Source organism: Anabrus simplex, chromosome 1 (genome assembly GCF_040414725.1).
Source record: "Anabrus simplex isolate iqAnaSimp1 chromosome 1, ASM4041472v1, whole genome shotgun sequence".
NCBI lineage: Eukaryota > Metazoa > Arthropoda > Insecta > Orthoptera > Tettigoniidae > Anabrus > Anabrus simplex.
This window is the reverse complement of record NC_090265.1, coordinates 1,381,771,079-1,381,797,831: the sequence shown is the minus strand read 5'-3', so window position 1 is coordinate 1,381,797,831 and position 26,753 is coordinate 1,381,771,079. Positions and strand designations below refer to the sequence as shown.

At 37.7% G+C, this 26,753-nt stretch overlaps 1 protein-coding gene across 1 annotated transcript in view; it reads left to right on the top strand.

Annotated features, from left to right (window-relative positions):
- LOC137497032 (peripheral plasma membrane protein CASK-like) overlaps positions 1 to 26,753 on the top strand; it is a 439,399-nt gene that overhangs the window by 362,338 nt on the left and 50,308 nt on the right. Inside the window, exon 10 of the mRNA XM_068225518.1 lies at positions 9,720 to 9,827. Coding sequence (XP_068081619.1) covers positions 9,720 to 9,827 — 108 coding nt within the window. The remainder of the gene's footprint in view (positions 1 to 9,719; positions 9,828 to 26,753) is intronic.

Here is a 26,753-nt window from a genome sequence, read left to right as displayed (position 1 = left end):
AAAGTGATTTGGGGGCCAATGGCCTACATATTAGGCCCCTTTAAACAAGAAGCATCATCATCATCATCAAAAGTGATTTGAAAAAATCTGAGGATGTTCTTGTAGAAGGTAATATGTCATTCTGTTATTAGTGGTTCTTTTATAGGTAGTGTTCAAAGTGTTATATTTCATGACTGAAAAACTTAAAAGTTATATTAACTGAGTCAACACTTAAAATGAATGGCTTCCTTCTCAGCAAAGTATGGACTATTACAAGAGAATATCCTAGAGATAACCCGCCCCTAAACTGATAGCAAGCAGATTGTATCTGATACGGTTATTTGTTGAATTTCCTGTCCTTTACTTTATTGAAATTTCAAGCATTTTCACAGTCATATCATGAAATACAGGTGATGTTTGATAATTGATGATGAATGTTTGAGTACTGAGTCTGCTATAGCCTGGATGTTGGATTCAGTTGTTCTAATCTTCCTCAAAATTCTTTTTGTCAATATGGACTGTATATGAAATTTAAGTTTTCTGTCTGTTGAAACAAGAAATATAACATTTAAAACACTATAACATACCTCTAAAAGAACACATGGCTAACAGAATGACATGATAAATTCCTCAGGAAGTCCTGAGTTTCTTTAGGGGAACCAACCACTTCCCATTTTTGTATTTTGTATATGCTTTTAAGGTCCTCACACCATGGTTCGTAGATGGCCTTTTTCTCATCACATATGTTTGTTTTGGCTGGTGTTGTTATCCTCAAATCTCACAGTTGGATCAGTCACCATAGCTGCTCCTTTAATTTGGTATATCACTACGATGTCAGCTCAACATTTTGATCTCTCTTTGGAGAGACATCAGATTTGTTCATAGACTTTGAGATGTTGATATCTATGATCATAGAACTCACAGCATTGTGGTAGTTGATTCTCCCTTGGGACAAAACCCTAATACTTAAGGAAGGGTTTTGTACACATTACATGTTCTGCAACAGGATGTATTAAGGCACGTACCAGGAAGAATTCGAACAGGGATGACATTGCAGTTCATTTTAGTTGCTACCGTCCATTGCCCACATTACATTCCTTTCTTATTGCTTACCCAGGAGTTTCATTTCTTCCAATGAGAAAGGAACCTTTTCCTTTAGATGGCAGCAAGGTCCAGTTCCTGAAAGAATCTTCCCGAAGCAATTGTCAGATAGATTTAGTATTAGAGTTTCCGAGATGTTCAATTTGCTCTCCGTTGAGTGGCAAGCACTGGAGACAGTGGTTAATTTCAGTCTGAAACTCTTTCTAATGGCAAAATTACTAAACTAATTCAAAGTCACATTTACTTAAGCTTACCTAGCCATGTCTTTTAAGACTTTATCCCCCTATATATATATTTTGAGATTCTACATCATGTAGGGAATAATTTGAAATAAGTATGTAAACAAGCCTCGTATACAATTGCAAATCAATGAGAAATAATTATAAAACTATTTCTGTAAATAATACAATGAAGTGTGCTTTGCTTATGTGTATAGAGTTTATAGAATAATTTTTCATTATCTTATGTCTCTTATAAGACTTCTTCTTCTTCTTCTTCTTCTTCTTCTTCTTCTTCTTCTTCTTCTTCTTCTTCTTCTTCTTCCGAATTTGGCCAACTGTGAACCGCATAGAACTTAACCTTCTGAAACCCGGGACTTTGATTTTTGCAAGATTTGACTTAAACTAGGTTCTGGGGTTAAGGAAAGAGTTAAAGCATATTCTGATTTTTTCTGCTCTGATAGTTCTCACTAGTTCCCACAGATGTCACCATGTGCTAGAAATGCAGCAAGTGACAATACAAGAGGCCACATCATGCCTCAAACCTAAGGTATAGTTTACTATACCGGGGGTCACAGGAGGTTAAGGCTTGTTGGCCTTTCTTCTCTTCCCAGAACCTTTTCATTCTCTCACTTCGTATTTTTCTCTCCTCCTCAGAGATTATCCTGTTGGGCTTCTTTTTAGGTGGTTTGTCCTCAAAAAATTTGATTTTGTTGATTATGTTTATAAACTCTTTCCTTTTATTGATCACCTCTAGTGTAATTCCAACTTCTTCTCCATCTCTTTTGACCTCTTCTATCCACTTAGTGGTGGTCTTCAATCCTACAATGTACTTAAAGATCTTTTTGGTCAGTCTGCTTTCATTCATTCTTACTAGATGTCCATAGAAGTTCAACCTGAACTTCTCTGCCCTTTTAATCTTCCCATACTTTATCTCCATGCACTTCTCATTTTGGTGCCTATACTCCATATACTCCGTCTTTCGGTAAGAAACTTTAAGACCTGCTTTTGCGGCGATTTCGTGCAGTTTCTCTATCATCTTTATAGCGTCTTATAAGACTATTGTAAACCTGTTACTCCTATTTACTATTGCTATTTTAATTCTGTTATAAGAGAAATTGAAAGTGAATTACTGGATCCCCCATCAAACTTACACATGAAATGCTAATTCTCAAGAATCTTAGACTTGGAATGTGTAAGAACTGGCAAAACTGAAGTGCTATTTTCCCCAAAAATAACTTTACACAATCCTTCTCACTGATGTTCGTTTCCAGCATGCAGACTTTCCTTAATTTTTTTTCCTCAATGGAAAACCATCTTCAGAGCCTCCGACGGTGGGGTTCAAATCCACTATCTCCCAGGTGCAAGCTCACAGCTACACGCCCCTAACCACATGGCCAACTTGCCCATTAAATAAATAATAATAGTAATAATAATAATAATGATAATTTCACGTGGCTGATGGATATAGAATAATATGAAAATTGATCAGTTCACAAATGCCCTTCAGAGACAGAGCTTGACAAACTCTATGGTGAAGAACCATTGAAAAAAAAATTTGTTTGAACATACATATTTCATGAGCTCTGAGAATACTGAAAGATGTTCCAGGAACATTTCCAATTCTTTATACATATTTGGAGATGTGATTCACATTCCCAGGGAATGACTTGAAGACAATGTTCTGTAAATAGATAAACATTATTTATTTCTATATAATGAACCAATTCTATTTCTTCTGAGAATAATGTTTTGCATAATGTGATAATGCTTAGCAACATGCTGCAAACTAAGTGAGTGTGCAGACAGAATATAACATCTGGGATTGCCTGCCCTTAAAATCATGCAATAGAAAATATGTGACTGTTAATCACATGATCATCAACCCATGAAATACATGCTTATCTGAGGCACAGAGATGTGATGTATATTCCAGAAAGATCAACCATTTTACATAAACTAGGAACCAACATTATTAAAGTAGGTATATCGTCATCGGCTGTAACTCGATCCGAGTATACCATATATAATTTCTTCCTGCATAAAGTGAGCAGTTCACCTCAGTTTATGGATGTGTTTGCAATGACTGAACAGACCAATCTTGGCATAAAACTTCTTCTTCTTTTCCTACCACTTTTTCCGACACCTGTGGGGTCGCGGGTGCGAACTGCGCCGCATATGTGGATTTGGCCCTGTTTTACGGCCGGATGCCCTTCCTGATGCCAACCCTATATGGAGGGATGTAAGCACTATTGCGTGTTTCTGTGACGATGGGTAGTGTGGTATGTTGTCTGAATATGATGAGGAGAGTGTTGGGACGGACACATACACCCAAACCCCGAGTCAGAAGAATTAATCAAAGCGATTAAAATCCTGGCTGGGAATCGAACCTGGGACCCTCTGAACTGAAGGCCAGTATGCTGACCATTCAGCCAACGAGTCGGACAATCTTGGTATAAAACATACGCCCACACAAATCACACTGAATGGATGCAGGAGGGCGGGGTTGTAAGTGAGGGAGCTTTCTTGCTTATCACTTGGCCTCTAGATGTGCGTGGCATTCTCTTTTGAACAAGTTAACAGCGGTGGATGTAGTGTTCTGCCACAGTGAACAATCCACAGCGCATTCTTCCCATGTCTGTATATTTATACCAGTTGTCTTCATAATGTGTTTCAGCTGGTCCTGAAAACTCTTAAGAGGGGCTCCACAAGGTCTACTGCTGGAGCGAAGTTCACCATAAAGAATTTGGCGGGGAAGCCTGGTATCACTCATACAGTGAACATGGCCTAACTATCCCAGTTGATGAGCGATGGTTGTTGCTTCAATGCTATTTAGCTGCGCTTTATTGAGAACTACAGTGTTGGTCACATAATCCACCCACTTAATATTCAAGATGTATCTCATTTTTTGTTGGTGAAAGCGCTCAAGTTTTTTGATATCACGGTGATAGCGTCCAAGTTTCACAGCCATACAGTAGTGTGGAAATGACAACAACTTTGTACACCATGAGTCTGGTATGCAGTTTTAGGTCATTATTCATGAAGACTCTGTGCAATAACCGTCCGAATGCTGCATGAGCAGCCCCAATTCTTTTATCAACATCTTGTTCGCAGGTACACCGTTTAGACAAGATGCTTCCAAGATATGAATGATCAACCTGTTCCAGTGTTGTGCCTAAGATGGAGATACTGAATTCAGGAAGAGTTAATCCTGGGGCAGGTTGTGCAAGTATCTTTGTTTTTTCACATTAATAGACCGAAGCAATCACATGCAGTTTTAAAGCAGTTGACTGACTGTTGTAGTTCTTCAGGTGTTAAGAGCAGGAGATGTGGTTTCATCAGCATACTGCAGTTCTGACACCCAGGTAACCATAGTATGTCTTTGTGAGCGAAGTCTTGCCAGATTGAAAAAGCCTCCATCAAAATGAAATTTAATCTCCTTGCCTAAGTTGTTTGTGGATGATTCATGCAGCATGGCAGCCATGTACAGTGCAAAGAGTGTAGGAGCAAATACACAGCCTTGTTTCAATCCATGAGTGATGGCGAACGAATCTGATACTGAGTTACCATGAAAAGCTTGAACCAATTCCACATAATGTTCAGGACATCCAAAATGTCTCAATACTTTCCACATAACAGATCTTGGTACTGAATCAAAGGCTTTTTCCAGATCATAGAAAACTAAATACAGGGGCTGCTGTTGCTCTCTGCATTTTTTCTGGAGTTGTCTAGCACAGAAGATTATATCTGTTGTGCTTCTGAAGGTTCGGAAACCACATTGAGACTCAGGTAAAATCCTCTCTGAGATAACTTGGAGCTGGTTTAGTAGAATTCTTGCGAGAATTTTACCTGCAGTTGACAAAAGCGATATACCACGGTAGTTCCCACATACACTACAATCGCCTTTCTTGAAGAATAGTGTTGATGGTGGCATTCTTCAAGTCGTCAGGTACTTCTCGAGTTTCCCAAATCATGAGGATGAGTGTGAAAAGTCTAGTCTTCAAGGATATACCTCCATTTTGTATCAGTTCCAGGGGCATGTTATCAGGACCAGGAGCCTTTCTTGGATTTAGTTGATTGAGTGCTTTGGTGAAATCTCTGTATGTAGGTGAAACTGCCATCCATGGTTGGGGCTGTTGAGGTACATTACAGCAACATTGGAGGCATGATTTAGAAGCACAGATAAAAGTTCCTTCCAATGCTCTAAAATTTCTCCGTTATCATTTAAAATGATGGAGTTGTCAAGCAGTCTTCAATGACCCCAATGAAGATCGAATTGGAATCTCCTTTATGCCAGCATAGAAGTTTTGCAGGTCATGGGCATCAGGTAGTCTTTGCAGTTCTTCAGCTTTTTGTTGTCACCAGTTATTCTTGACATTCCTAATTTGTGCCTGATATTTTCCTTTAAGTTCCAAGAAATGTGATTTCTTCACATTGGAAGTCGGATCTTGAAGGTAGGATAGATGGGCTTCCCATTTGTCATTGATCAGACACTTACTTTCTTCATTATTTTCATTAAACCAGTCTTGTCTTTTTTTCCTCCCAAAACGGATTGTTTCCTCAGCTGACACAGTGATGACCTTCTGAAGTGTGGCCCACTCCTGATTTGTACTATCACTGCTGACTGGATGACTAGCCAGTTTGTTTGAGATTGCATTTCTGTAATCTGTAGCAGTGGAGATTCAATTTGAAGTTTTCTCTCTCTCTTGTTCTCCTCAACCTGATGGTTGGTAGGTAGCATGACTATCCTCGTCCAACGACCTTCTATCCTGAGCCAGCTGCATGATTAGTTGATATGGACGTCGCCCTTTAATGGCATCGAGGAACCCTGCTCTCGGTCGTCCTCTTCTAGTCCTTCCTTCCAGTTTCCCTTCAAGCAGTGTGGTGCACCATGATGAATGCTGGAGTAAATGACCTATCCAACTACGTCTTCTTTTCACAATCATTTTCTCTAGGCTGATGGTTTCTTCAGCTCTCTTGAGACTTTCTTCATTTGTTAGCCTGTGAGTCCAGTGTATTCATAACACTCGACGCCAGCACCACATTTCAAATGCATCTATTCTTTTCTTTTCCCATCACATTGCTCCATTTGAAGTTTTGAAGTATCAGTTTTCTTTCTGGGCAGGTTGTGGATGGATCTTTTTGGTTTGCGACAGATTGAGATTCTCTACCAGCAAAAAAGGAGCTTATGATCTGTCCAGCAGTTATCAACATTTCTTGCGGTCCTTGTAACAAGGACATCTTTTTTATCACATTGCATGGTGATGACATAGTCAAGGAGTGCCAGTGCTTTGAGTAAGGATGCATCCAAGAGATCTTGTAGTGATTAGGCAGGCGGAACTGAGTATTAGTAATAAAGAGTTCATGTTCAGCACATAAACCAAGGAGCAGCAGACCATTGGCATTACAGTTGCCAAGTCCATGTTTTCCCATCACATTGCTCCATAATTGGTGATCTTTATCAACTCTGGCATTGAAATCGTCAAGTAGTAAGAGCTTTTCTCTTGGTGGTACTTTGGTGATGGTAGTGCTCAGCACGTTGTAGAATTGGTCTTTAGCTTCTACATCAGCATCCAAGGTGGGAGCATATGCGGAGATGAGGGTCATAGATTTAGATCCAGAGAGTGGGATTCGGAGAGTCATAATTCTTTTGCTGACAGCAGTTGGAGTTAGCTGATAATCATTCACCAATGTGGTCTTCACAGCGAATCCATCACCATGAATGCGGTGTTCTCCCTCATGAACTCTGTAAGTTGACCTTCGCTGGACAGTCTGGTTTCACTTAAGGCAGCAATATCAATGTTCATTCGTCCAAGTTCATGGGTGACAAGCGTTGTTCTTCTCTCAGGTCTGTTATTGTCTTTCAAATCAAGTAGGGTTCGAACATTCCAGGTTCCTATAATCAAAGTTTTGGTAATCTTTGTTTTTTGACTGCATAAGGGGTGACCTGCTGGGTGCGGCCTCCCAGCTGGCTGAGAGTGTTATTATCAATGTTTAGTCCACATTTTCTAAGGCCTTCCCCATTCAGGGTGGGCAGCAGTGATCCAAAATAGGCCTGCCCAAAGACAGATGCAGGACCGAATTCCTGAGTAGTCACAGGGTCTCAGAAAAATGACCATCACATATCTGCTGCCAATGTGCAGGCTTCCAGTTTAAACCCAAAAACCTGCCTCCACCATCCTTATCCCATCGTTGCTGCACTTGAGTTGAAGGGTGTGACAGCAGGAAAAATTGCCACAAGCGGGATTTTGTTTAAGGTGGATCGCAGCTTGCAAGGAAGTGATCCACACACTATGATCTCAGTACTATACCCTGCGGCACAAATGAAATGTGACATGCAGCTTCTAGTATCACAAATGCAATGGACTGCCGCAGACTCAAAATACCATTGAGTTGCGCCTTCACAGCCAGTGCGTCTGGCATGACCTCATCCGCCTCCACGGCCGTTGAGAACCACAAGAAGGAGGTTCCTCCGTCCATTCTGCCGTTGGGCCATAAACATAGATGATGGGTTCCAGTGTCATTTGCTACACTGAGGGGACCATCACCCCACCCAAGGAGGCTCATCTACTCGAAGCTGTTGGCCCCTATGAAGGTAGAGTTGTTTACAGCCGCTCAATACTTGGCGTTAGCAGTTTTTACAGCTGGTTTCCAAGCCAGCTAACCCTCCTCCTTTCCCATTCCTGACTTGGGACTGGACAGTGGTGGAGTTAAAGTAGGTATATAATGAAATACAAACATTTCATATTTTTAATTTTATTTTTTTAAGAATTTGAAGGCCTAGTGTGCAGAATACTCCAGTACTTTTTAAGCTGCAGGGAGTATAATATAAAATCAAAATATAAGGAGAGATAGGGGATGATAAGGAACACAGTGTAATAGGATGAACTCAGTGATAGGTCAGTATTGGAAAAGAGAGCAATAGAATGAAAACACATAAGAACAAGGACAATCTCCACATCTGTATATACTGTTGTCTATAGATTGGCTCTCTCTTCATCAATCACAGTTCTTCTGCATCCATTTCTTCTTATCCTCCAACAAGCTCATTTCTGCTTCCCACCTTCATCATAAGGGTGGGCATCAGCACTAATTGAGGGACCATCTTGACTGCCAGTCTATAAAATGTGTGTTTATTACAATTTCCCTGTTAGGAGGCTGGCATAAAGATAAAGTTTAACTGATACATTTTACTGCTTTAATTTATCAACAACAACAAAAATGTTTGAAAATAGAAATGTGAGCAAATAACAAATATACCCAAATACAGGAATGCTGATCAAACATTTAACAAATGGTACTGGCTGAGGAACCCCATATTTCAGTGATGGTTATAACCTGATTCTGAATGAGATGTTCGGTATTATAAATTAAACTTTATTCCTCAGTGTATAAGGACTAAACAATATTTATTCTAAAAGTATAATAGAACTGGTTTGACAATTGATTTTTTCTGTGGCATCTGCTTCTTCACGTTGACCATAGCAAGATTCAAAGCATACTGTTGGGTCCAGAATCCATGTTAAATGACTTAATTTGACAGTTGTTTGTTCCTTTTCAATACTTAATTATAAGAAAGCTATTTCATGGTTATATCTATTATATTCTTCCATGGTCAGGTTGGATATGACTTTGCAGATTCTCTTGTTGAATTAACCACCATATGCCATATGGAGGGCATTGGCAAGGATTTTGTACTTTCTGTGGCAATTCCAATAGATCTGAGATCTATCCAGCATAGAACAAACATTGTTAACATAGGTATAGACTGAGGTACAAATATGATTTTTTTTTTTTTTGTAAAATAAATTTCAAAACTAAAAACATAAACTTTGCCTCTAAAACATGTTTCTTGAACAATAAAGTAAGCCTTTTAAAATCATGTTAATGGCTCTAAATTTTATTAAATTTTAAAATTCTAATATCAATCATTTTTGTCCCATCATGACTGAAGTTATATTGTAAGTCATACTTGATCATAACTTAGTTTCTCACATCATAAATTTGTTTAAATCCTTTCTATACATGTTATTGTAGCTCAATAAATTTGACAGTCAGTTCTCAATGATCGTAGGAAGCACCAGTTAAGGAACTCTTGCTTAGCAGTTTGTATAAAGTAGAATGACCAGATTTTTCTCCTCCTTCTTGTGGATTGTTTTTTTCTAAATCTATAACTGTAATTTTTGACTAAACGGGCTAATTAGACTTTTTTTTAACTTTTATTTAGCAAAATCTTAAACTGAAGCATCCATTTGAGAAAATATTTTATTTTGTATTCTCTTGTCCTATTGGAACATCTATCACTACATTAGGTTACTTTTCACAATTATATTTAATGGAATTCAGTTGAAATTAATAAAATCCTTATTGAAGTTGTTGAAATAATCTTGGTTAATTCTCAACTGTTTATATATATTCCAGATACAACGAGGCCTCCTAGAAGTGATGAAGAAAATGGAAGGAACTATTATTTTGTATCACATGATGAAATGATGGCAGATATAGCAGCTAATGAATATTTAGAATATGGTAAGGAATTAATTTGATTCTTATATTGCATTTGTTCCCCTTTTATCATTAAAAGCAGACAGGCATCAGCAGACCATGCATCTCTCTTTTTTCTCTGATTTGTTGCTTATATAATCAACATAACAGGTTCTAAAAGGATAGTAGAACATAATATTAAGAGGATTCTGAAACGGTTAAATACTGAACAGATGTATGATAAAGAAAGGGAAAATTTCAAAGAATATTACTTTTCTCCCCTTCCTTATGAATTTTGGGATCTACCACAATGAGAAATAAAACAAGTTCCAATACAGTTAGTTGTTAGCAAGACTGTAAATACAATCATATGGTAATGGATTGATATTCATGGAGAGTCAGACTAATGAATAGTTTCTGAAATGGGCAAACGGTCCTTCCAATAGCTGCTTGGACAACTAGATGATTGAAGCAGCTTGACATCATTATCCAGCAAAGTTGTATGGCTGAATGACTGAAAGCAAGTGGAAGCTATAGCCATTATTTCCTGAAGATATTTATCTCTCTCTACAATGATGATGAATTCTCCTAGTGAAATATTCAAGTGAAATATTTCCCATTCACTTCTTTGGACAGTTATGTTCAGGAAGATGAAACTCTCAGAAAGATGAAACTCTCAGAAAGATGAATACTGACATTCTACATATCTGTGGTAAAATCTGGAAAATGAAATAAATAGCTGAAGTTAGATAAAATTGGAGCATTGTTAGGAAAGATAAAGTTGAAGATGAAGATAAAGTTGGAGTTCAAGTGGACAAATTGTGGCAAATACTCCTTTATAGGAAGAAGAATTGGGGGTTGGAACAATTTACCAAGGGAGATGTTCAATGAATTTCCAACTTCCTTGAAATCATGTAAGAAAAGACTAGGTAAACAACTGATTGGGAACTGCCACCTGGATGACAGCCCTAAATGCAAATTAGTGGTGATTGATTGAGCAGAATTTCCTGTTTGACAACTATGCAATTGTCTTAAAATGATGAAGTAGAGAAATTTGTCTATTAATAAATAGAATAGGACAAGAGGCAACAACCAATTTGGTAAATATAGTAAGTTATTACTATCAGTTGCTTCTGATTCAGTAGTATGGATACTCAAGTTTAAACCTAAGTAAACAACAAATAAGTAGGCTTATCTCAAATTTAGCTTACAATATTGCAGTGTATTATATTTTGAAAAACAGTTATCCATCCCAATTAGGGTTGGCTGCCAGAATTCAGATAATATTACAAATGAAATATATATCACTATCAGCCATATTCAATCGTTTTTACGATGTGGCCTCTTTAAGTCTGAAGCAAGGTAGGTTTTCATGAGGTCTCTCCATCTGAGATGGTCTTGAGTGATGTTCTGCCAATTGATCCCGGTAATCTTACGCATGTCTTTATCCCATCTGTCTGGTGGTCCTCCCCTAGGTCTCAGATGATCTTTCGGACTCCACTCAAGCACAAGCTTTGTCCACCTACCATCAGTTCTCCAAGCAACATGGCCTGCCCACTGCCATTTTAGGGTAAACACCCTTTCTAAAATAACCCACAACAACTGCACATCTACATGCAAATGAAACTCACAAAGCCTTACTAAAAACAGAGATGGTACTAGACTATTTGTACAATGTCTTTTTACCGAGCTCAATACCTGCAGTCGCTTAAGTGCGGCCAGTATCCAATATTCGGGAGATAATGAGTTTGAACCCCACTGTCGGCAGCCCTGAAGATGGTTTTCCGTTGTTTCCCATTTTCACTCCAGGCAAATGCTGGGGCTGTACCTTAATTAAGGCCACGGCCGCTTCCTTCCCACTAGTCCTTTCCTGTCCCATCGTCGCAATGAGACCTATCTGTGTCGGTGCAATGTAGAGCAACTTGCAAAAAAAATAAATAAAAAAAAATAAAAAAAAAATACAATGTCTTTTAAAATTTGGAGAATTGTATTCTCTTATTTGAAAAAAGGTATCAACAAAGATATGAGTATCATGCGAGTAAATTTAGGCAGAGATTAAATTGAACCAAAGACCAATCCTATCATTAACAAGGAAGTGAGAAGGTAATGGGTAAATATGAGAAAAATATGGGAGCTAACAGGAATGAGAAGTATTTACTGACTTCTATAGTAGCGTAAGACTAGCAGCTGTTAATTTTGTTCTTCAAGTAGAGGGCTATTCTCTGCTCCACATAGGGTTACCAGATCTGTAATAGACTATGCCATAACCAACTTTGAATTCAGGAAATCCATAATAAAAGTACAGGTGTTTCAGGGATTTTTCAGTGTTGTATTTGTGAAAATATGGGTAACAGAGAGAACTAAACTACATACTGAAAACTTGTTTGCTTCCTAGTCACTAATTGAAAAGTCTACCACTGGAAGTGAGAGAGTTAGTTCACGAAAGCAGCACAGTATCACAGTGACTGACTGTCTCACTGTGTGCAGAATGCTCTCACTCACCCGCTTCCTTATATGCTCCTCACTGTAAGTATCAATAGGACAGGTCTGTCTGCAGGTGGATAAGAGTAGAAAATCTTCACTACAAGGAAATAGAATACGATGAGTGAAAAGTTCCAGAGAATCCACAGAATCTACTTATGCAGGTTCCAGATGGAAAAGATGGCGTACAGGGATGCTGTAACAGAAATATCGAGGGAATCCCTTGGAACAACTGTAGGAAAAGATGGGGGGAAAAGTACACATCTTGCTCAAATGAAGAAGCAAGGACAGTGAGTAAATGTAAAAAGAAGGTGTATCAAAAATGGCTCCAAACAAGACTTGATGTAAATAGGGATATAAAGGAAAGAAATAGAGCTAAACAAATAATCATGATGTGCAAAAAGAAACTATGGGTACATTTTTTAAATAACCTGGAAATAACTGTGATAAATCATAGGGAGTGAAAAAAGGAAGTAACATTTTAGGTAAATAAGGTAAACTTACTGTAGATCCTATTAAATCTTTAGACTGATGGAAGGATTATTTTGACTTTTTTTTTTTGTGTTTGTTTTATGTCACACCCACTAGGAGAGGTCTTATGGTGATGATGGGATAGGACAGGGCTAGGATTGGGAAAGCAGCGACTGTGACCTTAACTAAGATTGCCTGGTGTGAAAGTAGGAAACCATGGAAAGTCATCTTCAGGGCTGCTAACAGTGAGGTTCAAACCCACTACCTTCCAAACCGAGCTCGATAGCTGCAGTCGCTTAAGTGCGGCCAGTATCCAGTATTCGGGAGATAGTAGGTTCGAACCCCACTGTTGGCAGCCCTGAAGATAGTTTTCCGTGGTTTCCCATTTTCACACCAGGCAAATGCTGGGGCTATACCTTAATTAAGGCCACGGCCGCTTCCTTCCCACTCCTAGCCCTTTCCTATCCCATCGTCGCCATAAGACCTATCTGTGTCAGTGCGACATAAAAAAACAACTAGGAAAAAGAAACTACCTTCCAAATGCAAGCTCACAGCTATGTGACCCAAACCACATAAAGTCATATCACTGTAAGAGATATTCTATTGATATTACAAACAACAGAGCTCATTAGGAGCTGGAAAACAATATCAGTGGAATTACCCCAATGAAGTGGGGAGAAAGACAAATAAACTACAGTGTCATACAGCACCAGGAACAGATGAATTCTAATCTGAAATGGCAAAATATAGTGGGAATGAAGGGATGAAATGGCTTTATAGAGTAATAAGATTACCTAACATGGAATTAAATAAGGTATCTGTGCACTGGGCAAAAGGACTATTCTACCTATCTATAAGCAAGGGAATAGGAAAGACTGTAACCATCAATCAAAATAGTGCAATTTCACCACAGATTTTTGGTATGTTTGAATACCGGTAATAAAAAAATGCTGCAAATAGACAGTTATGGTGATTCCAAAAAAGAAATCACTGGAACAGAACTGGCTTTTGGGTGGTTATATTCTTGTGACTTTTAGTTATGGTAATGTTTTGTAGATGTAGAGAAAACATATGACAAGAGGATGTTGACCATACTGAGGGATTATGAGGGATTATGGGATCATGGATATGTTATTTATTACCCAGTTTATGGCATAAAAATCTCTCTCTCTCTTTATATATATATATATAAAATAGCATGTCCTGACTGACTGACTGACTGACTGACTGACCGACCGATTTACTGACTTATCACCAAGCCAAAACTACTGGACATAAAGAAATGACATTTTGGGGATACATTTATATTACAATGTAGGTGCTCACTAAGGGAGGATTTTTTGATATTCCATTGCTAAGGAGGGTGAATTTTTAAAATTAGTGTATCTGTATCTCAAAAACTTAAAAGTTTAAAGATATAAAAATTGGCATTTAGAATCTCCTTTAAAAATAAAGAAATACAATACATATTTTTTTGTTTTTGGAAAATCCCATTAGAAGGGTTGGAAAAAGGGTGGAAAAGAGGTTGAATGCCTTTTATGATAATACTTACATCTTAAAAACTGAAGATATAACAGACATGAAAATTGGTATTTCGGACTCTCCTTTAAAAATAAACACATATTTTTTAGTTTTTGGAAAATCCAATTTATGGGGGTTAACAGGAGTGACAAATGGGGTAATTTTTTTAGAAAGACTATATCTACAGTATATCTCAGAAACGTAACATTTTACAGACATAAAATTGGTATTTGGAATCTCCTGTAATTGTAAAGAATCATAGGTAATTTGCTTTCACAAAAATACGCTTAAGGGGAACTAAAAAGGGGGTGTATTTTAAAATGAACATATCTACAGTATCTAAAAAACTTAACATGTTACAGAAGTGAAAATTGGTATTTTGAATCTCTATCAAAAATAAACATGTATTTTTTGTTTTGGGGAAAACCACTTGGGTGGGGGTTAAAAAGGACTGAAAAGGGGATTGAATTCTTTTTATTACAATACTGATATCTCAAAAACTGAGATGTTACAGACTTGAAAATCAGTATTTGGAATCTCCTTTAAAAATAAAAAAATGTAATTTTTGTTTTCAGAAAAATCCACTTGAGGCAGGGGGGGGGGAAGCGGGGGAGAATTGAAAAATTAATTTAAATATTTGTACGAAAATGCTTATATCTCAAAAACAAAAGATGTTGCAGGCATGAAAAATTGGTATTTGGAATCTCCTTTAAAAGTAAAGCAACATATTCCTTCGATTTCAGAAAATTCAATTAAAGGGGGGTGAAAGAAATGAAAAAGTCATTGAATTATTTGTATGAGGACACTCATATCTAATAAAAACTAAAATTGCTACAGACGTGAAAATTGGTATTTGGAATCTCCTTTAAAAATAAAGAATCATGCATTTTGAGGGAGAAAATCAACTTGGGGGGTTGAGGGTGAAAAGGAGTTGAATTCCTTTTATTGGGACACATATATATCTCAAAAACTGAAGATGTTACAGTTGTGATAAATGGTATTTGGAAGCTCATTTATTAATCAAAAAACTTGTACCTTTTTTTGTGAAAGGAAGTGAAAAAAAAAATTCTTTTTATGGGGATACTTATATCTAAAAAACTGAAGGTTACAGACGTGAAAATTTGTATTTGGAAGCTCCCTCAAACATAAAGAAACACCCTTCTTTTGTTTTAAGAAGGAAATCAACTTAATGGGCGTGGGGTGTAAAAAGAGTTGAATTCTTTTTAAGAAGATACTTATATCTCCCTCCTCTGTGAACCATGTGACCTTGCAATGGTGGGGAGGCTTGTGCATCCCAATGAAGCAGATAGCCGAGCTGCAGGTGCAACCATATTGGATGGGTATCTGTCAAGAGACCAAACTAACGAATGGTTCATCAAAAGTGGGGTAGCAGCCTCTTGGAATTTATAAGGGCGACAGTCTAGATGATTGACTGATATGTCCTGGTAATAATACTCAACATGGCTTAGCTGTGTTGATACTGCTGCACAGCTAAAAGCAGTGGGAAACTACAGCCATAACTAACTCCAGACCACATGCAGCTCTCTCTGTATGAATGATGTACTGATGATGGCTTCCTCCTGAGTAAAATATTCTGGAGGTAAAACGTCCGCCATTCAGATCTCCGGGTGGGGACTACATGAGAGGGGGCGATCATCAAGAAGATGGATACTAACATTTTGCGAGTTGAAGCGTGGAATGTAAGAAGTTTGAATCATTGTGGTAAGTTAGAGAATCTGAAAAGGGAGATGGATACACTAAAAGTTACATGTAATTGGTATAAGTGAAGTACGTTGGCAGGAAGAGCAGGATTTTTGGTCAGGCGACTACAGAATTATGAACACAAAATCAAACAGGGGAAATGCAGGAGTTGGTTTAATCATGTATAAGAAAATAGGGCAGCGGGTAAGTTATTACAACCAGCATAGTGAAAGGATTATTGTTGTCAAGATAGACACCAAACCATTGCCCACTACAATAGTGCAGGTCTATATGCCTACTACTTCAGCAGATGATGAGGAAATTGAAAGAATATATGAAGAGTTAGAAGATTTAATACAGTATGTAAAAGGTGGCGAGAATCTAATTGTGAAGGGGGACTGGAATGCAGTGTTAGGCCAAGGAAGAAAAGATAACGCAGTAGGAGAATTCAGATTGGGACAGAGGAATGAAAGAGGAAGTCAGCTGGTTGAATTGTGCACCAATCACTATTTAGTCCTTGCTAATAGACTTCATTATGATTAGGCAGAGATTCAGAAACCAGGCATTGGATTGCAAAACTTTCCCAGGAACAGACGTGGGCTCTGATCACAACTTGTTGGTCATGAAATGTCATTTGAAGTTGAAGAAATTGAAGAAGGGAAGGAATCCAGTGAGATGGATCTAGATAAGTTGAAAGAAAAGAGTGTGAAGGATTGTTTCAAGGAACGTGTTGCACAAGGACTAAATGGAAAGGCTGAAGGAAACACAGTAGAAGAAGAATGGTCATTCATGAAGAATGAGGCCAGTAGGGCTGCTAAAGAGATGTTAGGAAGAAAGGAAAGATCAACTAAGAATCAATGGATAACTCAAGAGATACTAGACTTGATCAATGCACGACAAAAATACAAGAATGCGAAAAATGAAGAGGGCAGAAAAGAATACAGGTGATTAAAGAGTGAAGTGGATAGGAAGTGCAGGACAGCTAAAGAAGAATGGCTGAAGGAGAAGTGCAAGGATGTTGAAAGTTGTATGGTCCTAGGAAAGGTAGATGCTGTATACAGGCAAATCAAGGAAACCTTTGGAGAAAGGAGAACTAGGTGTATGAATATTATGAGTTCAGATAGAAAACCACTTCTAGGGAAAGAAGAAAAGGCAGAAAGATGGCAGGAACATATCCAACAGTTGCATCAAGGTAAGGACGTAGATGATATCGTTCTGGAACAAGAAAAGGTTGTTGATGCTGACGAAATGGGTGACCCAATTTTGAAGTCAGAATTCGACAGAGCTTTTAGAGACCTAAATAGGAGCAAAGCACCTGGAATTGATGGCATTCCCTCTGAATTACTGGCTGTTTTAGGAGAAACCAGCATGGCCAGGTTATTCCATTTGGTGTGCAAGATGTATGAGACAGGAGAAGTGTCATCCGATTTTCGGCAGAATGTTGTTTACCTATTCCCAAGAAAGCCGGTGTTGAAAAGTGTGAAAACTACCGCACCATTAGTTTAGTATCTCATGTCTGCAAAATTCTAACACATATTATTTACAGAAGAATGGAAAGACAAGTTGAAACTGAGTTGGGAGAAGATCAATTGACTTCAGAAAAAATGTAGGAACACGTGATGCAATCCTGATTTTACGTCTGATCGTAGAGGATCTAGAAAAGGCATGTGACAATGTTGAATGGACCAAGCTATTTGAGATTCTGAAGGTGATCAGGATGAGGTACTGAGAAAGAAGAATTATCTACAATCTATTTAAAAATCAGTCTATAGTGATAAGAATCAAGAGATATGAAAAATAAGCATCAATCCAGAAAGGGTTGAGGCAAGGCTGCAGTTTGTTCTCCCCCCCTCCTTTTCAGTGTTTATATAGAATAAGCAGTAAATGAAATCAAAGAAGAATTTGGAAAGGGAATCACAATCCAAGGAGAGGAAAACCCTGAGATTTGCTGATGATATTGTTATTTTATCTGAGACTGCAGAAGATCTGGAGCTGAATGGTATGGGCGGTGTCTTGGGTGAGGAGTACAAGATGAAAATAAACGTCAAAAACAAAAGTAATGGAGTGCAGTCGTACAAAGTCAGGTGATGCAGGAAGTATTAGATTAGGAAATGAAGTCTTAAAGGAAGTGGATGGATATTGTTGCTTGGGTAGTAAAATAACTAACGATGGCAGAAGTAAGGAGGACATACAATGCAGGCTAGCACAAGCAAGGAAGGCCTTTCTTAAGAAAAGAAATTTGCTCATTTTGAATATTGATATAGGATTTAGAAAAATGTCTTTGAAGAAGACTTTTGTTTGGAGCGTTGCATTGTATGAAAGTGAAACATGGACAATAACTTGCTCAGAAAGAAAGAAAATAGAAGCTTCTGAAATGTTGTGTTACAGAAGAATGCTGAAGATGAGATGGATAGATTGAATCATGAATGAAGAGATACTGAATCGAATTGGTGAGAGGAGATCAGTTTGGCTAAATTTGACAAGAAGAAGGGATAGAATGATAGGATACATCTTAAGACACCCAGGACTCGTGCAGTTGGTTTTTGAGGGAAGTGTAAGGGGTAAGAACGTTTGGGTTAGACCAATGTAAGAATATGACAAGCAGATTAGAGCAGATGTAGGATGCAGCAGTTATGTAGAAATGAAAAGGTTAGCACAGGATTGAATGGCATGGAGTGCTGCATCAAACTAGTCTATGGAGTGATGACTCAGACAACAACTTATCTCTCAAAAGCTGAAGATGTTACAAACATGAAAAGTTTTATTTGGAATCTTCTTTCAAAGTAAAGAAACACTTAATCTTTTGTTTTTGGAAAATCTGCATGGGGGGAGGGTGAATGAATTGAAAAATTATTTGAATTCCTTGTATGAAGATACTTATATCTCAAAAACTAAAGATGTTACAGACGTGAAAATTGGTATTTGGAATCCTCTTTAGAAATGAAGAAACATGTCTTCTTTTGTATTTGAAAAATCCACTTACAGGGTGGAAAAATTAAAAAATTAGTTGAGTTAATTTTATGAGGATACTTATATCTATGAAAGCTAAAGATGTTACAGACTTGAAAATTGGTGTTTTGAATCTCCTTTAAAAATAAACATGTATTTATTTGTTTTTGGAAAATCGACTTGGGGGGGGGGGGGGAGGGAGGGTTAAAATAAGTAAAGGAGTTGAATTCTGTTTAAGAGGATACTTATATCTCAGAAACGGAAGATGTTACAGACATGAAAGTTGGTATTTTGAATCTCCTTTAAAAATAAAGAGAGACATATTTTTTATTTACAGAAAGTCCACTTAAGGGGGGAGGTTGTGGAAAGAAGTGAAGATGGTGTTCAATTCTTTCTATGAGGATACTTATATCTCAAAAACTGAAGATGTTACAGACGTGAAAGTTGGTATTTTGAATCTGCTTTAAAAATAAAGAAACACATATTTTGTTCTTTTCAGAAAATCCAATTAAGGGACTGAAAAGAATTGAAAAAGCGGGTAAATTTTTAAAATGAGTAGCAGCATATCTGCAGTATATGTCAAAAACTTAATATGTTACAGACATGGAACTTGGTATTTGGAAAGTCCTTTAAAAATACAGGAACACGTATTTTCTTGTTTTCGGAAACAGCACTTAACAGGAGTGAAAAGAAGTGAAAAAATGAGTTGAATAATTTTTATAAAGATGCTTATATCTCCAAAACTGAAGATGTTACAGACGTGAACATTGGTATTTGTAATCTCCTTTAAAAATAAAGAAAATATGTATTATTTTGTTTTCAGAAAATCCACTTAGGTGGAGGTGGTGGGGGAAGGACTGATAATGGGGTTGAGTTCTTTTTATGGGGATACTTATATCTCAAAAACTGAAGGTGTTACAGATGTGGAAATAGGTATTTGGAATGTCCTTTAAAAATAAAGCTACATGTTTGTTTTTTCCGACTTGAGAGAATATTTTTTTTTCACATGTCATCTTAGCGAAAAGGCAATACCACAAATGTTGTTTACATGCAGTGAATAAGATTTTAAAAAATTGCATGTGAGTTTTTATACTTTAGGGATTTTCAGATAATGTGTTAGTACACTACCAAGGAACAATTACTTTTATCAAATTCCGAAATCCACGCGAGTGAAGCCACTGGTAACTGCTAGTGTAGTATATATATAGGCCTACATACCAGTATTGATAATATATATGTGGACAAAATATATGGATCTCTGTAAAAGACACATCCGAATAGAATGGGTTATTAGAAGCAATCAAAGGCATTTATGTTGAGAAACAGGTCACAGTGCGAACTGATAGTAGAATGAGTTCTTGGTTCAGTGTAATTGCAGGGTTTAGACAAGGCTGTAATCCTTCACCCCTATTGCTCTAGTTTACATGGATCATTTACTGAAAAGAGTAAAATGACAGGGAAATGTAGTAAGCAGTTTGGCTTATACCGATGACTTTGTCTTAGTGGTAGACTGTGCTGAAAGTTTACAAGCTTACAGCTTAGAACATGAAAAGAAATGCAGCAAGTATGATAAGAAAATTAACTTGTCCAATACTAGAGTAAAGTCAGTTGGTAAGAAACCTAAAATGACTGAATGTCAGGTAGGGAATTAAAAACATGCAATGAGCTCATAGTTGTAATCAACAGTATTCTGTAAGGAAGGAGTGAGTTCTCAGACAAAATTAACATTGCTGTTTCAGAATTGAATTTGTTGTATGCATGTGGAAGCTGGGTAGACTCAAGATATTTTATTCATAAACTGGGAGTAACAGACATTCAGTAGCAAGATTGATTGCTGGTACAAACAGATGGGACAATGTTGGGAGGGGGACATTTGCAAGGAAGAGATAAAAGCTAATTAGGAATGAACTATATGCATGAAGCTGTGTGTATAAACTGGCTTTGGTGGTGGAGACATGGAAGGCAAATGGAGGAGAATAATGTACTTGGCATTGGATGATAAGAGAAATAAAGGGAGACATGGCTATGGTGGTCACACTGTTTTAGTGATTTTTAAGAGGTGTAGAACTAGACTAGATTCACAGCTAGTTGCAAACAGAGTTGTAGAGGTGCATTTTATTCACAGAGGCTTACAGGCTGCACACGGAAAGATGGAGATGTGTGTATGTTATTTGAAATTTGCCTCCTTCTTTGTTGTTTATAGTTGAATAAAATTGAGTATCAATACTTTTGAATTGAAAAATAAGTCAAAACTAACCATGTAGATGCCTAGCAGTTCTACAGATGATGAAGAAAGAGATAATATTAAGAAGCAGACAATTTCATTAAAAGAGATTAAACTTTTTGTGATAGAAGATTGTAATGGAATAGCAGGATAAGAAAGACAAGAGAATGCATTATAAGAACGTTAACTACCGTTACTACAATGATATGAAAGAGGAAACCATACTATGGTAGAATTCTGCAGTTTATTATTTAGCATATGGCTTTTAGTGTTGGGAGTGCCCAAGAACATGTTCAGCCTGATGCAGGTCTTTATATTTGATGCCTATGGGCAATCTGGTGCATCTGTGTGTGAGATGGGGATGATAATTAGGTAGCGAGAGTCAACACATAGCGTACTCCTGTCTGCAGTAATTATGAATTACTTGTTGCAAACATGTCGTTTGAACACCGTAGAATACACCTGAATAGACTTGAAGATACAAAATACAAATAGGCTGTTTCATAACTGTGGTATGCAGAAATGAGTAATATGAATGGAATTTTACTGTTAGGTGTCAGGTGAAATTGAAGAAGTAAAGGGAGTGTAAGTAGATAATTTTAAAGAAAGAGGGCATTGAACACTCACTGAAAATGCCAAGTGGGATAAGTTCCTGTGGATGAAGAATGGGCCATTATAAAAGATGAGAGAAATAGTGCTGTGTATAGAAAGAAAGAAAGAAAAAATATAGAAAAACACAGGAGATGGAATCAATTGATAACTAAGAACACAGTATGTCTCATAGATGAACAGTGGAAATACATGAATTAAAATGACAAAGGCAGCAAAGGGAATATAGACAACTAAACTGTGTATATGAATAATTAGAAATACACAGGAGAGTAGCTATATCTAGGAAAGTAACTACATAATTATTGGAAAGAGAAGATCTTGTTGATGTACAGATAGACTAGCAAATGTACCCGTGCCTCGCTACGGTATTCTGTATTGTATATGGATATCCAAGTAAATTACTGTACATGCAGTGAATCAATATATTTAAATTGCATGTCTCTTAGCGTTATCTGAGAAACAGCATGGGCAGGTCCCCATATGTTATTTCCAATGTAAAGTGTGAGATGCGAAGTTGCGATGATAACGGCAGGCTCACTTGCCTTCTGCCATTCACAATCGAGTTGGGAAGTTTACATTATAATGGCAGGCCCCATTACTTACTGCATGGTTTACAATCAATTTAGGGAGTTTTCATTACAATGGCAGGCCCCCTTTCCTAATTCCAGACAGATTACAGTTGAGGAGCTTTTATTATAATGGCAGGCAACTTCCCTATGGCCAATCAAAATTGAGTTGTGCTGTTATCATAATGACAGGTCCATTGTCCTACTGCCAGTCACACTGAGTTGGTGAGTTTCCATTAAAATAGTAGGCCACTATGCCTAATGCCAGTCACATTTTAGATGGGTACATTTGTTTATAATGGCAGGCACACTTGCCTACAGCCAAACACAATCAGGTAGGGGAGTTTTGAACAAAATTGCATGCTCCCTTGCCTTTTGCAAGTCAAATTGAGAGGGGAATTATTCATTACAATGGTAGGTCCTCCTTACTAATGCCAGTTACGCAGGAGTTGGAGAAAGACCCCATTCCTACTGCCACTCAAAGTCGATGTGGGGAGTACTGATTACAATAGCAAGCACATTTCTTGATCGCTACAAATCTATATCAATGAGTATTGTAACGGGTTGGCGGGGTAGTATGATCGATTAACACTAGACTGGTAGCTTCAATACTAAGATTTATTAGCTATGCACTAAACTATACAAGACTACACACAACTGTTACTCATAACACAAACTTATACCGTTTGTGCGCTCTCTCTCCCTTCGTTTCTCGCTTGTTCTCACACTACACAGTTTTACACTCACACACAAGGTCCTGCGTCGCACGGCTACACGTTCTCTCTTTCGCCGACAGTCCGCACTGTAGCACACTAGTCCGCTAATCGCGGCAGTTCACATACTTCACTGCACTGGCAGTCGCTCACAACTGAGCCACACCGACTTCTAACTCGGTCTAACTCTCACTGCTGCAGGCCGGTCGTTCCTCTCTTGTATACCTGTGCTGGCTCTTCTAGAATCGTCCAGATGCTGGATGAATCCAGAGACATCGCGAGATGGAACACTCCAGATTAGTCGCGGGGTCATCTCCATACTTCTCGGCTACGGACCGCGAGCGGAAGCGAGTGGGGGCTGGCCTAGCTGCTAGTGATTGGCGCAGCTGAAGCATAAGAGGTGGGTCTTTACGGTGCCGGGCCAGGCCCACTGCCAGTTGACATGGCGGACGCTAGGATCATTGCAGTATATTGTATACAGATCGACATACGAAAGTACGTGCATGTTTACAATACTGCAGACCTTCATTTACAGATTAATTGCTGCTAAATGATACATCATATTGACAAATGGATTGTACTATTTCTTGTATCTCATCTGTCATAGGTCAGATTGAGTCAGAAACACTGTAAGATTGTCTCACGGTGCATTACTTTTCGGATAATTATGTGACAGCTACAAACATAGCATTTGGCTCATGTATGGCTACTGGGTGGGCCAATGTCCATGTAGAATTTGATGATTCTATCTTTCCTGTAAGTGATTCAAAGTATGAATTATGTGTGTAAAATTTGCAAAACTTACCTACAATCGAGAATTAGAGACAAATCTAATGTACAAGGGAGAGAGAGAGAGAGACACAACAAAACATCATAGGACCAAAGTTGTAGATCACTCCAAATGTAACAGAGATTGTGCCATCCGTTTGGTAATAGGACTTACCGTTTAGCCACGAAATACCCCGAAACGAAGGTCTACACTGTCATTAAAATTGTCTCCATATTTTAATATTCTTCGGGAATAAAAAGTGAAAAATTGAAAGATCTTGGAAGTTTTCCATCGATTACAGGCTGAAACTTATAAGTTAGCCAAATTTCAATTTTCTAGCTCGTCTGGCAGATTGTACTGCAATCTTGATTTTAGAGTAGGGGGGTAAAAACAAAAGGTACAAAATATGCAGATGGTCATTATTATGCATTAAACGGATAGCTGTATGAAAATTTTGCAAAAATAGTCAATGTACAGACACACGGGTATTACGATTTTATTTATATAGATAGACTAGCAGTCACCCGCAGCTTCGCTCGCGTGAATATCAAAATTTGATCAAAGTAATCATTCCTTGGCACTGTACTAAGACATTATCTGAGAATCCCAAAGTATTAAAAACTCACCGATCGGGCGAGTTGGCCGTATGGTCAGGGGCGCGCGGCTGTGAGCTAGCATCCGGGAGATAGTGGGTTCGAATCCCACTGTCGGCAGCCCTGAAGATGGTTTTCCGTGGTTTCCCATTTTCACACCAGGCAAATGCTGTGGCTGTACCTTAATTAAGGCCACGGCCGTTTCCTTCCAACTCCTAGGCCTTTCCTATCCCATTGTTGCCATAAGACCAATCTGTGTCGGTGCGACGTAAAGCCACTAGTTAAAAAGAAAAAAAAACTCACCAAAAAATAGAGTTTCATTTACCTCAGAAACTCTTTGTAAACAACGTTTGTGGTATTGCCTTTTGGGGTTAAGATGACCATGCGACATAGAACTGTACATGTGAGAAACTATGTTTATACATTATTATCATAACCTATTATGTATCTTGTTAGTTTTGTAATTTAGGCTGATGATAACCCTTCAGAAATGAGTCAAAACCAGTCCCTTGAATAAAAACATGTTGTAAACACTATGCTGTACAACATACATTTTGTATTGAAAAAGTGGAACCTTCACTGAAATTTCAACATTTGTGTGTTGTCTCAAGTCGAAAAAAAATACACGTTTCTTTATTTTTAAATGAGATTCCTTATACCAATTTCCACGTCTGTAACATTTTCATTTTTGAGATATAAGTATCCTCATAAAAAATAATTCAACTAATTTTTCACTTCCTTTTACCCCTGTTAAGTTCCTTTCCCGAAAACAAAAATGTACTTGTACATGTATTTTTAAAGGACTTTCCAAATACCAAGTTTCTTTTCTGTAACATGTTAAGTTCTTGACATATACTGTAAATATACCGGTACTCATTTTAAAAATTCACCTGCTTTTCCAGTTCTTTTCAGTCCTTAAGTGGATTTTCTGAAAACAAAAAGTATATGTTTTATTATATTTAAAGGAGCTTCCAGATACCAGTTTTCACATCTGTACATCTGTAACACCTTCAGTTTTTGAGATGTAAGTGTCCTCATAAAAATAATTCAACTCTTGTTTTACCCGCCCCCACCACCGCCCGTTATTTTTATTCACACCCCCTCCCCACAAAATGCGTGTTCTTTATTTTTAAAGGTGATTCCAAATACCACTTTTCACGTCTGTAACCTTCAGTTTTTGAGATACAAATTTTTCATAAACGTAATTCAATTTTTTCACCTCCTTTCAACCTCCCATTTAAGTGAATTTTCCAAAAAGCAAAACAAAATACGTGTTTCTTTATTTATAAAGGAGCTTCCAAATACTAATTATCAAGACTGTAACATCTTCAGTTTTTGAGATATATGTATCATCACAAAAAGAACTAAACTCCTTTCTCACCCCCTCCCCAAGTTGATTCTCCCCCTCCCCCCGCCACCAAATCCGTGTTTCTTTATTTTTAAAGGAGATTCCAAATACCAATTTTCACGCCTGTAACATTTTGAGATATATGTATCCTCAGAGAACACTGATCAACTACCAATCTCATATTTACACTTAGAATACTGTTAGAAAAGCATTGGGAGAAGGGCAAAGACTTAACACTAGTGTTTTTGGATCTCGAAAAAGTATTTGATAGTGTTCCAAGGAAGACTATATGGGAATGTTTAAGAAGAATGTACCCAAAGGGCTTATCCAGAAAGTTAAAATGCTTTACGAAGACTGCTGCAGTTGCGTACAGATAGGAAACGGTAATTCTGATTGGTTCCAAACCACTAAAGAAGTGCAACAAGGCAGTACCCTTTCACCATTACTTTTTATCACTGTCGTGGATGAAGTCATGAAAGAAATTAAGCAGAAGAACAATATGGACATCAATGCATTTGCATTTGCAGATGATGTAGTAATTTGGGGAAATACAGAGAAGGAAGTCCAAGAGAGGCTGAACACCTGGAATGAACATTTGAAAGCACACGGATTAACAATAAATAAATCGAAAACTGTTACTATGTCTGTCAACAGGCAGAAGAAGAAAGGAAAAATAATGCTGGAAGGTACACAACTGGAAACAGTAGACCAATATAAATATCTTGGGTGCATCATTTCAAGTGATAACAGAATACAGCATGAGATTAACAACCGCATTCAAAAATCAGCTCAGTTTTACCATCAAGTTCGGAACCTCCTCTGGAACGAACAAGTTCCCTTAAGATCAAAGCAGATTCTATTCCAATCATACTTCACCCCCATAATAACATATGGCCTAGAAAACTGCACAACAACCCAACAAGTGGACAGCAAACTACAAGCCGCAGAAATGAAGTTCCTACGAACTATGGTACAGAAGACAAAAAGGGACAGGGTAAGGAATGAAAGAATAAGGGAGCAAGC